This window comes from Ahaetulla prasina, chromosome 1, assembly GCF_028640845.1.
Source record: "Ahaetulla prasina isolate Xishuangbanna chromosome 1, ASM2864084v1, whole genome shotgun sequence".
Lineage (NCBI taxonomy): Eukaryota > Metazoa > Chordata > Lepidosauria > Squamata > Colubridae > Ahaetulla > Ahaetulla prasina.
In genome coordinates this window covers 94,469,823-94,483,913 of record NC_080539.1, presented here as the reverse complement: position 1 = coordinate 94,483,913, position 14,091 = coordinate 94,469,823, and the positions used below count along the sequence as shown (strand labels likewise).

The 14,091-nt window shown below is 38.2% G+C and overlaps 2 protein-coding genes across 9 annotated transcripts in view; one reads left to right on the top strand and one right to left on the bottom strand.

Annotated features, from left to right (window-relative positions):
* TIAM2 (TIAM Rac1 associated GEF 2) overlaps positions 1 to 10,845 on the top strand; it is a 238,716-nt gene extending 227,871 nt beyond the window's left edge. For 5 of the 7 annotated variants that reach the window (XM_058168960.1, XM_058168985.1, XM_058168944.1 and 2 more), the window contains 8 exons: positions 288 to 467; positions 2,148 to 2,266; positions 3,018 to 3,126; positions 4,766 to 4,824; positions 5,677 to 5,776; positions 8,594 to 8,681; positions 9,100 to 9,254; positions 9,712 to 10,845. In XM_058168960.1, coding sequence (XP_058024943.1) covers positions 288 to 467; positions 2,148 to 2,266; positions 3,018 to 3,126; positions 4,766 to 4,824; positions 5,677 to 5,776; positions 8,594 to 8,681; positions 9,100 to 9,254; positions 9,712 to 10,352 — 1,451 coding nt within the window. In that variant the 3' untranslated portion in view covers positions 10,353 to 10,845. The remainder of the gene's footprint in view (positions 1 to 287; positions 468 to 2,147; positions 2,267 to 3,017; positions 3,127 to 4,765; positions 4,825 to 5,676; positions 5,777 to 8,593; positions 8,682 to 9,099; positions 9,255 to 9,711) is intronic. The other 2 variants (XM_058168975.1, XM_058168994.1) reach the window with 2 other exon arrangements.
* Positions 10,846 to 11,005: 160 nt separating this feature from the next.
* The window catches only part of TFB1M (transcription factor B1, mitochondrial), a 29,341-nt gene continuing 26,255 nt past the window's right edge, over positions 11,006 to 14,091 (bottom strand). For both annotated transcript variants that reach the window (XM_058169061.1, XM_058169052.1), the window contains 2 exons: positions 13,183 to 13,310; positions 11,006 to 11,316 (listed from right to left, as the gene is read on the bottom strand). In XM_058169061.1, coding sequence (XP_058025044.1) covers positions 11,073 to 11,316; positions 13,183 to 13,310 — 372 coding nt within the window. In that variant the 3' untranslated portion in view covers positions 11,006 to 11,072. The remainder of the gene's footprint in view (positions 11,317 to 13,182; positions 13,311 to 14,091) is intronic.

Sequence of the window (14,091 nt, the reverse complement as noted above, 5' to 3'; positions counted from 1 at the left end):
TTGGGGAAGCTATTATGACCCATGACAACTTTAATATTTTTGTGCCAGATTAACATTATTTGTCTTGTTACTTTGGTTGGATAGTTTGTCTTAATTTAAACAGTCTGTTGTGTTTTGTTTTGTTTGATTGGATTTTAGGATTATATTAACATCCGTGATCTTATTTTGTTAATTGCCCTAATATTTTTGAATAAAGACCAGTTAGGCTTTAACTATTGCAACATAGTTGTATATTATTAATGAAATCAACTACAACTGCTTTGTTCCATTTTCTTTTCTTTTTTTAGCCAAAACTGATAACACCTTCAAGGCTTTTCTGGATGCACGCAACCCCACGAAACAGCATTCGTCCACCTTGGAGTCTTTTCTTATCAAACCTGTTCAGAGAGTGCTGAAATACCCTTTGCTTTTGAAAGAACTTGTGTCTCTGACTGATGTAGAAAGTGAGGAGCATTACCATCTCACAGGTACTTCCCAGAAACTTAAAAGAGTTTTGGTTTATATTTAAATTAGTATTTGAAAACTGACACATGGATTTAGCACTGAGCTGCCCAAAGGAGAATTTATTATGCAATTTTCTCTGTGTCTGTATTTGAGCTTCACACTCACTAAGAGCCTTGGGTAGCTTTAGACTAATAGCGGCTTGTTGCATTATCCAAGTGCTTGATTAAGATTTGAGCCAGATTCAAACATGTCTTATCAATGGAATTATTTTACTAAACAGTATGTATGGATAGTCACTGTTAAAAAAACACGGCTACTGTCAAATCTCTTTACAGCAATTTTAGAGAGGGCCAGGCTATATGTCAAAGGGGAGGATAGATTTTTCCCAATCAGGAAAATTTAACAATGACTTATTGTGACACCATATTGTCGATCACATAGCACAATAAGCAGTGATGTGGAGCTTCTTTTTGGTTTTGTTTAATGCAATAAATGAGATCATTAATTATGGTTGTGAAGCTGATTTTTACCCGTTACTATAGTGAAACTAGTCATTAAATCATAGATGGGCTTGGTTTAGGGTAAGGATGTGTGTAAATAGATAGGTAGGTCTGAGAAATTCTTGAGTAAGTTTGCTCAGAGAAATCACAGGGGAAAATGAGTTAAAAGTTTCAGCCCATTTTGTTCCTGTTTTAAGAACTGTTAGTAAAACCAGGGGCAGGCTCCTCCCCCCGGGATGTCATCATAGACCATCTGCATGCGCAGAAGAGTGCGATCCCATTGCAAACTGGTAGTAAAGTTAAACAGAACCCACCTCTGATTCAGATGTTATAGTATGTCATGTCCCTGTGCACAGGGCTTTCTTTATTGTAGGGACATGGGTGGGTGGATAGAATTCCTGTTTTTGCACAGTGCTATGGGCGCTGAAACCTTAAGGGAAGCTGATATAGCTTTTGTATATCCCTTCCTGCAGACTCTTGACTGCAATCAAGATCTCCTAATGCTAATGCTCTGTATATAATCATCCAAGTGTGAGGGTGCATGAGTTCAGTTCCTAGTAGATGTTGAGTAGTGTACAAGTAGAAGGTTTGACCTAAATAGAATAAAGTCTGGCTATTTGAGCTTGTCGATCGAAAGGTCGGCAGCTCGGCAGTTCGAATCCCTAGTGCTGCCGTGTAACGGGGTGAGCTCCCGTTACTTGTCCCAGCTTCTGCCAACCTAGCAGTTTCAAAAGCATGTAAAAATGCAAGTAGAAAAAATAGGGACCACCTTTAGTGGGAAGGTAACAGTGTTCCGTGCGCCTTTGGCGTTGAGTCATGCCGGCCACATGACCACGGAGACGTCTTCGGACAGCGCTGGCTCTTCGGCTTTGAAACGGAGATGAGCACCGCCCCCTAGAGTCGACAACGACTAGCACATATGTGTGAGGGGAACCTTTACCTTTACCTTTATTTATGTCTGACAAGTCCCAATAAAGACACCAATAAGGTGGTGCCTCCTGGTGGTCAAAGTAATCAAAAGCACAATTTTTACGTAAAAATAGAAATTTCTCTCCCTGCCAAGAAGAAAGGTGAAATCATATAAAACCCCATACATGAGGGCAAACATGATGTAACATCTGCATCACATTGGCCTGAGACCTTAAGGCAGGTAAGTTAGATGTAACTATCTGCCAAATCACAGTCTTGTCTTCAAAACTGCAGAAGCGCTGAAGGCAATGGAAAAGGTGGCCAGTCACATCAATGAAATGCAAAAGATTTATGAGGATTATGGTGCCGTGTTTGACCAATTAGTTGCAGACCAGAGTGGAACTGAGAAAGAGGTAAGGAAGCCTGAATTCTATTTTTAAGTTTTATTCACAAATCAGTCGAACATTGGCCTTAGTTCTGGCAGAACAATAAAACTAAACATATTTAGATTGGGAAGTTCAAAACAATTTCCTGAAAGAAAGGCTATGGCAGACATTTGTTATTCTGTCAAGAAAACTGTTTGGATTGTTATCAGAGCCAGGCTTGACTTGAGGGTAATTTTATCTTTACTCTTAACAAGGAAAAAAAAAAGACAGCAACATCTTACTTCAATTGCTGATCAATAACTTGTGTATTAATGTCTGTTGTTATCTTCTCTGTCATGTAAGCTATTTTACACAGTACCATTAAAACATACAAAGAGGTGACATCCTAGCTTTTAATTGATGCTTATGATGAGCAGATCACCCATCACTTGTTCTGAAGGCAAATTCTTTAAACTACAGTCCTGTCCATGCATATATCCTCCTAGTAGTAAATCTCACTGCACTCAGTAAGATTTCGGGTTGCTGCAGTAACTGGAGTTCAAGACATGTTAAAAAAAATGCCTCTCCAAAGTTTGCTGCCTTAAAAAGGAGGATTGTATGTATCATGAGATACCTGTCACTGTCACGTCTTTCACATTAGCTGTTGAGATTTTTTGAAACCATTGGAACGGTGAATTTACGTTTTTCTAAAATCAGTGGGTATTTTGCAGTGAACTTGTGATATAATGTTGATTGTCCTCTATTGAGGAAATTGTCTTCCATCTTCCTTCTTTTTTAGGTCACAGAACTTTCCATGGGAGAACTTCTTTTGCACTCTACTGTTTCATGGCTGAATCCATTCACATTGTTGGGCAAAACAAGAAAAGAGTTGGAGCTCACAGTGTTTGGTGAGTGATTGATATCAATTTTATTAAAACAATCTCCCCCCCACAAAAAAAAAATTGGAGACTTAAGCTGTTTTAGGAGCTATGCTTAGGATAGACTTAACACAGCCAATCACTAATCTATTCAGAATTCTCATCCCACCAGAAAATTAAAGCATTGCCATTTGGGGAACATTAGACCTTGTCCAATGCCTGCTGTCTAGTATCCCTCAAGGCCTTGCTTTAGGAAAGTACCATAAGGATTCATAATACCACTAACTTTTTCCCATTGGCCAGAAAGGCAGCAGTAGACATGGTTTAATCACCATGGCAGTCAGGATTTGGAAGGTGCGCTGAGTGCCCTTAGACTTTGAAGATTAATTCAGTAATGGAAGGGATTTATTTTCAGCTGCTGCGTTTCTAAGCTTAGGTATGCAAAATGGATTAATGGCTGGGTTTAGGGATTCAAACTGTAGGGCTACCTGTCTGTGATAGGAACTGCTTGGAGTCAAAATTAACACCTCGGTGATCAATTATTTCTTTTTGGATATTCTCAAAATGTTATCCTTTGAGCAACCCAGTTAATCATTTCAAGAAACAAGGCTATGTAGATGTTACATATAAAATAAAATCCAAGGATAAGCAAACAGATCTATTCACTCCCATGAATTTTCCTGTATTTCATGTACTTCTTTGTATCAAATCTGTTTTAGGAGTGTTACAAGATCTCCCTTGGAGGGCAAGAGGTCTTCCTCTCGTTCCATTTCATGCTTAAGGGAGGACTAGAATTTGTGGTCTCCCTCCATCTAGTCCTGTAATTGAACTATCATACCAAACTAGGACTCTTACTTTCCGTGGCTTTGCAGGACACCCAGAACCTTTTAGTATGCTAGTTCTCAATATTTCCTTGGGCCACTTCAGACCAGTGCTTCATAGTAACAGTGGAAATCAACTGACACTTTTGCTGAGTGGAAGAATCCTTCTCATTAACTGATCTTTACATTTCTTTTCTTGTCACTTATTCAGCAGCACTTGGTGATGTTGCACTGTGATGGCAACTCACAGACTATAGTATTTGGAAGGTACCAAGATGGATGCTTTTAGCAATTTCATGTGGAAAGCAAATTCCAAACATTAGAATGTCATGTAACTTAGCAGCTATTATGTCATGTAGCTTAGCAGCTATTAACCCTCCTGTTGGTCTTGTGCAATTGAATGTTACTTACTGTATGCAGTATATATAAAATATAGTTGTACATATGGCAGAATTATTGTTGTATATTTAAACAAGTATGTTTGTATGCTATCTCAATGTTTTTAGTATTACAGGAAACTCTCCCCCTCCCAATGTTTCTTATACATGCATCTTCATACTGGTGAACCTGATTTTAATATTTTATTTTAATCTATACTGTATTTGCATAATCCTATTCATAGTTTGTATCCTATTTTGACATTCAGCTTGACATGTATGTGATAATATTCTCAGGAAATTACTGGCAGGCTCAGGAATTTGGTCCAAGACCTTGACCAAATAGTGAAGCACTTATCAAAGTGGCATTTGTGATGCAGAGTGTCAGTTCCTGCTGAATTTTAAAAAGTAATTTAGCATGTACTGAAAAGTATCGCAGTATACCAATAAAAGCTATCTTCTCTTTCTTAGTTTTCAAACGGGCAGTCATCTTGGTGTATAAAGAGAACTGCAAATTAAAAAAGAAATTGGTAAGTATTTAGATTACTAATAAATCATGAGTGGTAAGTATACAGTTGGAATTTAGAGTTATTGAATAAAAAGAGCACATATTTTAGGGATATAAATACTCCAGACATCAATTATCAAAAGAAATAATTTGGTAACAATAAAGGAATCATGTACCAGTATGTATCTTTAAAAGCCTTAGATGTTGATTTAAAATGATTATCCCAGCTGAATATGAAAGAGTTCGCAAAAACACACATAAACTATGCTGTTATCTACAGACCCCTCACATCTTGGACATAAATTTTTCAACTTCTACCGTCAAAACGACTATAGGGCACTGCACACCAGAACTAGACACAAGGACAGCTTTTTCCCGAATGCCATCACTCTGCTTAACAACTAATTTCCACAACACTGTCAAATAATTTACTAAGACTGTATTACTATAATTCTTCTCTTCCTTACTGGTATCTATCTATCTTTTCCCACTTATTACTATAACCATGTTGCTTGTATCTTTCAATTTATATTGTTATTTGTTTCCTAGTATGATTTGATAGCTTATTAATAATCTTGACTATCACTAAGTGTTGTATCTTTTTATTCTCTATTAATGTATTTTATTCTCCTTATGTACACTGAAAGCATATATACCAAATTCTTTGTGTGTCCAATCACACACATTTTACTTGGCCAATAAAAAATGCTATGCTATGCTATTCGTAATTGAGTAGCATAAATCAAGCAAGTTCCCTCTCTTATATTATGACAACACTTTTAAAAAATAGGAGTGAAAAGCAAAATTCTTAGATTGAACAACAGTTTTGGGGATATTTTTAATTGTCCTCTCTTTTTGTCCTTCTCTTAAATAGGCAGGAAATGTCCGTAATAATCAGAATGATCTGGATTTGTTTAAATTTCGTTGGCTGATTCCTTTATCTGCTCTTCAGGTTCGACTGGGTAATACAGCAGGTGACTTGATTTTACCAAACATAGAATTTTTAAATAATCTCCATTTTTATCATTTTGAAAGTTTGCCAGCCATAAATATATTCTGTTAAAGTTTTCATTGCTTCTTTCATAAATAAATATTGCAATGAAAATTTCAGTGTATCAAGCAGGCTATTCATCACAACATAGAAAATACAGTTTTAAATGCCAAAGAATTTTCAGAAAGAATTCACTCTAGTTTTAATACTTTTGTACATTAGGCAGTAAGCCTATTCTTACTTCCCCTGCTTATCTAAAAGCTTTTTCCACTGTAAGGTACTTTTGGTCCATGATGAAATACTTCTGACAAATGGAACAGAAAAGGCAATCTCTTTGGTGATTGCCCCTCTTTTCTGCTAGTTTCCCATGCCCATGTTACCTTTTACAGGGTTGGGTGATTTTTGGAAACACCGAGAAAGGCAGCAGTGGGGGGCTGCAGAGGGAAAAAGGAAGGGATTCCTGAGAGCTATTACATCCTAATTTTCGTTAACATGCATCCTGTGAGTAGAATTCGACTCAAGAAAGTCTTAGGAACAAAAAAAGAATCTTAGTCGAGTTCCAAAAAGGACACAAGGAGAGGAAAAGATGGCTTTACTTTACAGGAAAGTTTTCTTTAAACCAAATAACAATCCTCCTTGTTTTTTCTGATCAATCACTAAATGTGTTTCTGTGAATCACCAAATGCAATGAGGCCAAGGGTGTCAAACTCGTGGCATCACGTGACATATTGTGACTTCTTTCCCCTTCACTAAATGGCATGGGTGTGGCCAGTACGTGATGCATCTGGCCCTGAGGTAGACAAAACAATGATTGGTGAAAAGAACTCCCTAAAACAATGTCAAAACAATGCTTTGAAGTATGAATTGTTTCTAGTAACAAATAATATAGCAGTTGAAATGCTAAAGCATGTATAAAGTATTTTTCATACTTGCCTTTGATCAATTATAAATTAATCACAGAATAAATTGTAAACACCACAATATACGGCGCTTCACTGCATGCGCGCAGATCGGGGGTAAAATGCTACAGGATCGTACCGGATCGGGCGAGTAGGTAGCGGAGTTTGGTTCTGGTTCACCGATCCGGTAGCGATCGCTGGCTGGCCACGCCCCCGAACCAGTCCACGGCCCGCAGTCCAGCCTTCGCAAGCTGGACACCAGAACACCGGGAAGGCAGCTCGCCACCTGCTCACCCTCGGGTCAGGGGCCGGGGCCCATTCCCCGAGGCCCCGGAGCCGCCACCTTCCCCAACCAGGTCAGGGAATGCACCACTCCCCAACTCTGGCCTTTCCCCGGGGCCGGCGCCCGCTCTTCCTTCGCCCACTTGCTGCCCACTCGCCGCCTGTTCCCCCTTCGCCTTTGGTCAGGGCCCTCATTCCCCTGAGACCCAGGAACCACCACCTGCTTGCCGCCTGCCTCAAACGGGTCGGGGAATGTACCATTCCCCGACACCAGCCTTGTCCTGGAGCCACCGCCCGCTCTTCCTTCACCACACAGCATATACTTACTTTCTTCCAGCGGGCCAGGAAAGGCAAAAGTCCAAAAGTTAAGAGTCTCTCTCCTTGAATCTGCCGCCACCATTGCTGCGTGTTCCATGCACCGACTGCGCAAGCGCACACCCGTTTATTTCATTTATTTATCAGCGGCAGGTTGGGTGTGCACTTGCGCAGCCAGTCCATAGAACAAGGTGGCATATTCAAGGAGAGGAACTCCAGTAACTTTTGGACTCTTGCCTTTCCTGGCAGCCAGCCGCTGGAAGAAAGTAAGTATATGCCACGTGGTGAAAGAAGAGCAGGCGGCGGCTCCGGGACAAGGCTGGTGTCGGGGAATGGTGCATTCCCCGACCCGGTTGAGGAAGCGGCGAGCAGGGGGCGACTCCGGGGCCTCAGGGAATGGGGCGTCCCTGGGCCCCGGCCCCTGACCAAAGGCGAAGGGCGAGCAGGCGGCGAGCGGGCAGTGAGTGGGCAGCAGCTCCGGAGAAAGGCCAGAGTTGGGGAATGGTGCATTCCTCGACCCTATTGAGGCAGTTGGCAGCTCCGGGGTCTAGGTGAAGGGACAGCAGGTGGCGAGGGAAAGGGAAAAGGCAGAATAGAATTTTTTTTTTCCCTACTGGGTTCTGTGAGCGTGGCTTGGGGGGGTTGTGACTGAGTGGGCATGGCTGCAAGTGACAGAGTTGGCCACGCCCACTCAGTCACAGGACACACCCACCCACAGAGTAGGTAGCAAAAAATTTTAGATTTCACCCCTGGCGCAGATGTTTTATGCTTCTAAATTTAAGAAAAATTAACTAAATTAACTAAGCTTAAGAAGAATCCAAAATTTAAGAATGACCTGTGCAGGTAGTTCTCTATTAACAATTACTCATTCAGCAACTGTTTTAAATTATGATGATGCTGAACAAGTGGTACTTACCAACAATCCTCAAAAATTTCTGGCTGTCTCAGCAGCCATCTGGTCACGTGATTGTGACCTGGGTGCTTGGCAATTTTGAGGACTAGTTGCAAGTCCCTTCATTCTAATGCCCCCTTAACTCTTAATAGTTGCTGAACAAATGGTTGTAACACAGGTCTACTTGTACGTAGCAGAAAAGCCAGATCCCAGTTTTGTTCATGGTTTGAATTTTGGAAGACAGTGATAATGCCCAATAACTTTAGCAAAAGCCTTGTTGCAAGAAAAAACCATTGACATGATCTCTTGGATGAACTTGAAGTCCTAATTATATTCTCATATATGAAATTCTTTGGCTAGAGATTTGTAGGTATCATTAAATGTTTGTAATAAAGTGTCTTTCTATCCACAGGAACAGAAAACAGCAGTATTTGGGAACTAATTCATACGAAGTCGGAATTAGAAGGAAGACCGGAAACAATCTTTCAGTTGTGCAGCAGGTGGAACCAAAATTTGATTCCTAATTTCTAAGTGGATTATTTCTACTTTCTTCTCCTTTTTAAACAATATAAATTAATATTAATAAACTAATCTTTGTAAATGCTATACTATTTGTTTACTCATGTAAGAGTCCCATATACATCTCTCCTCTTTGGTCAGTCAAATGAAAGAGAGAGTTCACAAAAGTGAACCTAACAGAAGTGCTAATTTGGGGATATGCAAAAGACTAACCTGGGCCAGATGCCTAATTTTGTTTCCCAGAACAGAAATGTTGCTTTGGACAACGAAAGAATCAGTATATATAAAGAGAACCAGGCCTTGATAGCTTATCATTAACTTAACGTTTTGAATTGGGAAAAAAAATCATTCAAGATTTTTGCATTGACTTAATTACTGTTTTTTCTCTCACAACTACAGTGATTGTGAAAGCAAGACCAACATAGTCAAAGTGATTCGTTCAATTCTAAGAGAAAACTTCAGGCGTCAAATAAAATGTGATCTGCCCTTTGAAAAAGCATATAAAAATCGCCTCATACTGCATAAGAATCGAATACCTGTTTCAGCAAAATTGGGTAAGAAAATATTTTCTTAATATGTAAGTCAAAATTTTTGTGTATTAATCTGTGGCAATAATATTAATCACGATCAATTATGCTTCAACAGATGTTAGTTGTATTCCATTGAAAGTATTGGAGAAGCAAAACAAGATCTGTCTATCCCATAGAATGCCTTCCAAAATACTTATTTAGAATTCAACGGGGTGAGCATCATAGGGGCCTAGGATGTGGAGAAAGAGCAACCATATTTGTTCTCACAAAATACCCAAATATCAGTAGGCAATTATGTTTTTCATATGCCAAATATGCTAGTCTTGAAAGATTGCCTGCCCTCTGCTGTCCAAATTCTCAATGTTTATTTTCTGCAATCTCTCTCTTTTCTATAGCACTTAATTGCATCAATCATAATGTTTAAATGGTTACCACAGTTGTTGAGCACAGAAACTTGATGGATGTATTTTTACATTGGCAGCTTCTTCCAGATCACTGAAATTACTGAAGAATTCTCCCAGTAATGAATGGAACAGTAATACAAGAAAAGGAAATGAACCGGATTCTGATGAATGCAGTTTGAGCAGCAGTACACCAAGTAGCAGCTGCCAAACTACTGACAGTATCCTGGAATCTAAAAATTCATCTCCCATGAAGAGTTTGCAGAGCTGTGCATCCGATTTTTCAAATAGTCCTGTAAAGGAATCGGATATTTTAAGTGATGAGGAAGATAATTTCCAGCAACTTCTGAAAAAAAGCAACCCCACGAAAGACATAGAAATTCAGTTTCAGCGGTTGCAGATTTCTGAGATTCAGAATGATGATGTGGAGACAGAGTATCCTCCTGAGATAGAGTACAGAGGTGGGCAGAGAGCAGAAGAACAGCCTAAACTAGTTCGCGCTCACTTCTGCCCTATTAAACGAAAAGTGAACAGCACAAGACGTGACAAAGGAACATTGCGGGCAATGCAAGAACAGCATCTGTCGCTTGACAATCAGCCTGATTCTCCGGGTTTTGACCTGAATTCCATTTTAGAAAGGGAATTTAGTGTGCAAAGTTTGACCTCAGTGGTTAATGAGGATTGCTTTTATGAATCAGGAGAAAGACATGGAAAGTCTTAGCTATTTTGATTTGCATCTTGATAAAACTACTTACTCTTCAGTTTAATGCACTACCGGATTTTTCCATAAAAGTAGTTGTAAAGACTTAAGTTATTTTAATTTATTCCAAAACAAAAAAGTTTACCTTGAATTTGCAAATTCTGTAAAGTAATCTCTTCCCCCTTCAGTATTGGGTAACGTTTAAACATTTTTGAAAACATGGGGAGGTGAGATGTTCATTTTTTGACCTGAGTCCAATTAGTTTTCATTGAGCATTTAAGAGCATGTTAGTTTTTGCTTTATTTAAAGTCAAATTAAATTATTTCAATACAGAGTAACAAAGTCCTCTGTACATTGTACTAAAATGTATATGGTTGTTTATATTTGATTTTTATATATGGTTGTACATATAAAAAGCTTGTACTGTAATCTTATGTTATTTTTATTTTCTCTATAAGCTTGTACAGTAAAATGTTAATTGAAATAGGTAGCTTTGTGGGTCTTTTATTCTTGGGGGTGGGGGGTTGGTTGGTTACTTTTTAGTTATTTTACATTTCTTCCTGGGACTTGATTGCACTTAGAAGATAAGCAAAGTGGTATCACTTGAGTTTTAAGAAAATGATCCTTATTCTCATTCGTAAATTTCACGTACAATTTTGGATAATATTGAAGAATATATTGAAATGTCAAATTTATTTCAGTCCAATCCAAAAATTCATAAGACTTTGTGGTTGCCTAATTCTAGGGGGGGGAAAAGTAATCTTTGTCAGTCCATTTGAAGTTGGCTTCCTTTTTCTTTTTCAGCTCCTCTCTGTAGTTATATGCAAAAAGATCTGGATCTTCATCACACATTTTCCTGTAGGCATTACAAAGGTTTTTAAACTGAAATAAGGACAGTTTAGTTGGATATAGAGTTGGGTCAACATCTGCCTCCATGAGCAACTGTTTAGTTTTTTCAAGGCGGTCAGCTTCTGGAAATAAAATCCTGAAAGAAAACAATATTGGTAATCAATAAGGAGCATATATTAATTTTACTTCAGATTTCTCAGTTCAAATAATACTATCTTCCACAGCCACATTATGACTCAGGGGCATCTGTAGAAGAGGCGATGTTGATAATGTGTACGGCAACGTATGTACCCTTTGCATAGGTATTGTGATCTCATCTACCTAAATGGTGAAGTTGCATTGCAATGCTTTGTCATTCTGCTAAAAACAATTGGATTCTGGGAATGCTTTTGTTATGACTAATAGCAAAAATAACAATACAGTGGTACTCTGAAGACAGAAGCACACAGCATGCCTTTCACTAGGTTACTGCAAATGGGTGAAAAGAACAGGTACCCTCTTGCTCAAACGTTCAATTAAACTGTTGCACAACTAAGAGAAATAAGAGAAGTTGTGAATGCTCCAACACTGGAAATTTTAAAGAAAATGTTGGATAGCTATTTGTCTGAAATGGTGTAGAGTTTTCTGCCTGGGCAGGGGATTGGACTAGAAGACCTCCAAGGTCCCTTCCAACTCTCTTATTATGTTATGTGATGTCTTCAGAGGCAGATGCCACCAGCAATCTTGCTCTGCCCTGCTTTTTATCAAATTTATCATTTTTAAAAATCAAATTTCTAGGTTAGATCGCCTAGACATTGGAATCTGGATATAGAGCTTTTTAATATTCATATTTAGTGTGTTTTTTAAAACTAGGCAAAATGTTAATACATATTATAAGTCTATGTATGATATGCCATAGGCTAAATAATAAATAGCAAATTTCTGATTTAACAAAAAACAGATTCCTTCCTGACTATAAGGAACTAAGAAGCAACTATTTCAGAGAAGGAAATAGTTATATTTCTGATATATAACTGAATGAGGTTTGTGACATAAATATCATAACATTGTTCTCTTGTCTCTAATAAGGCAGGTTTTTTTTTTCTTTGTGTTTTTCTGAGGATTGTACCTGACTTCTCAATATATATGGAAAAGGCAACACTTCATATCATATTTTATGCAGCAGCATGTTGCTGAAAAGAATTGGCCCTCATTGAAAAGGAACTGAGGCAATATAAGTTAAGACCTTGAAATGTGGTTTTTTTTGGTAACGTCTTCCATTCCATGGCTATGTACAAAGTAGACAGTAGCAGATTTAATTTAGTCATGTATGTTTGCATTGCCTCAATGTTTTTCAGCATCTGTTTTCAAGTGCCAGAACATATCAGGTAATTCCTCGCTTATCTGCATTCAGTCACTATGCAGGTAATCCTCGATTTACGACCACAGTTGAATCTAAAATTGCTGTTGCTAAGCTAGATAGCTGTTAAGTGAATTTTGATCCTTTTTATAACCTAACTTGCCACAGTGAATTACTGCTGTTGTTAACCTAATAACACAAATGTTTAAGTGAATCGGCTTCCCCACTGACTTTGCTTGTCAGAAGGTCACAAAAGGTGAACCCAGGAAACTCTAACCATCATACACACACACCAGTTGCCAAGTGACTGAATTTTGATCATGTGTCCATAGAGTTGCTACAATGGCCATAAGTGTGAAGCACAGTTATAAATCACATTTTTTCAGTGTCATTGTAACTTTGAATGTTCATCAAACAAACTGTTGTTAGGCAAGGGCTACCTGTACTGTAAAAATCTACCTGAGCAGGTAAATATATTACAACTGTGTTCAAGGCTTATAGTTATGAAGAGAAATAAAACAGTGCAATACAAATGAGAAAATTTCTTGAAGGAAACACATATACACGTGTGAACCACTCCCCAAGAATTGCCCCAAGAACTGCCCCAGTGCAGTTCTTGAAAACAAATCTTTATATGTCTTTATATGTCACTCATTTTCTTACCTTGCACCATGATGACAGAATTTTCCTCTGTACTGGAAAATACTTCGAACAACTTTTTCCACCAGCTTAAATGGCTGTTTTATTTTTGGTTCCACTAGTGGTGTAAAATGGACAAGTGTCACATCTACCTGAGATTAAGATATATTAATAATATTATTACATTTACAGCAGTAAGGAGATATATTTATTATAAACTTATATACATAAATGTCATTTAAAGGAGGAGTTGCAGTTCTATTGACCAGTAAATCTGCAGCTTCCAAGTTCACTATGCGGGCCTCCTGCTGTTTCATAACATAAAGTAAAATAAAATATGCTTTCAGAGAAATAGGAACAGATAACTGAGAGAAACAGATTATAAAAATACTATTAAAATGAAATAACGTTTGCCATCAATTCTTCTAAATTAAAATTTCTGGATCTTTGATGCAAAAATCCAACTAACTTCTAGATTATATAATTTGATGTATCCATTTGCTGTCATCTAATGTTTATAGATTTTTGTTGCCCAGATCTTGTAGCCCTATTATACAGTAAACTCTTCTAGAACTAGAAGAATCTCTCTGTATTATGGGAAAAGGGAATCCTGTTTCTCATTCAATTTTCCTCTGCATGATTGAAAATGGTCGTCCTGGCAGCAGAATTCTGAGTAGAATTATGAATTAGTGGATTTCCCTCCCTGATAGTCACACTGCATGTTTACATGAAAATAAAAATAGGCTGAAATAAAGTATGGCATCCTCAAAGAAGACCTGCTTTTTTTTTCATCCTGTGGAAATGCAACACGGTTTACTGTTTATTCCATGACAGAGTCTGGGTTCTCAGAACACTTAGAAAGCTGCAGTGTTACTATGGAAACCAATATAAGAAATTACTGTTCACTTGTAATTGGTTGCTTTGAAATTACTG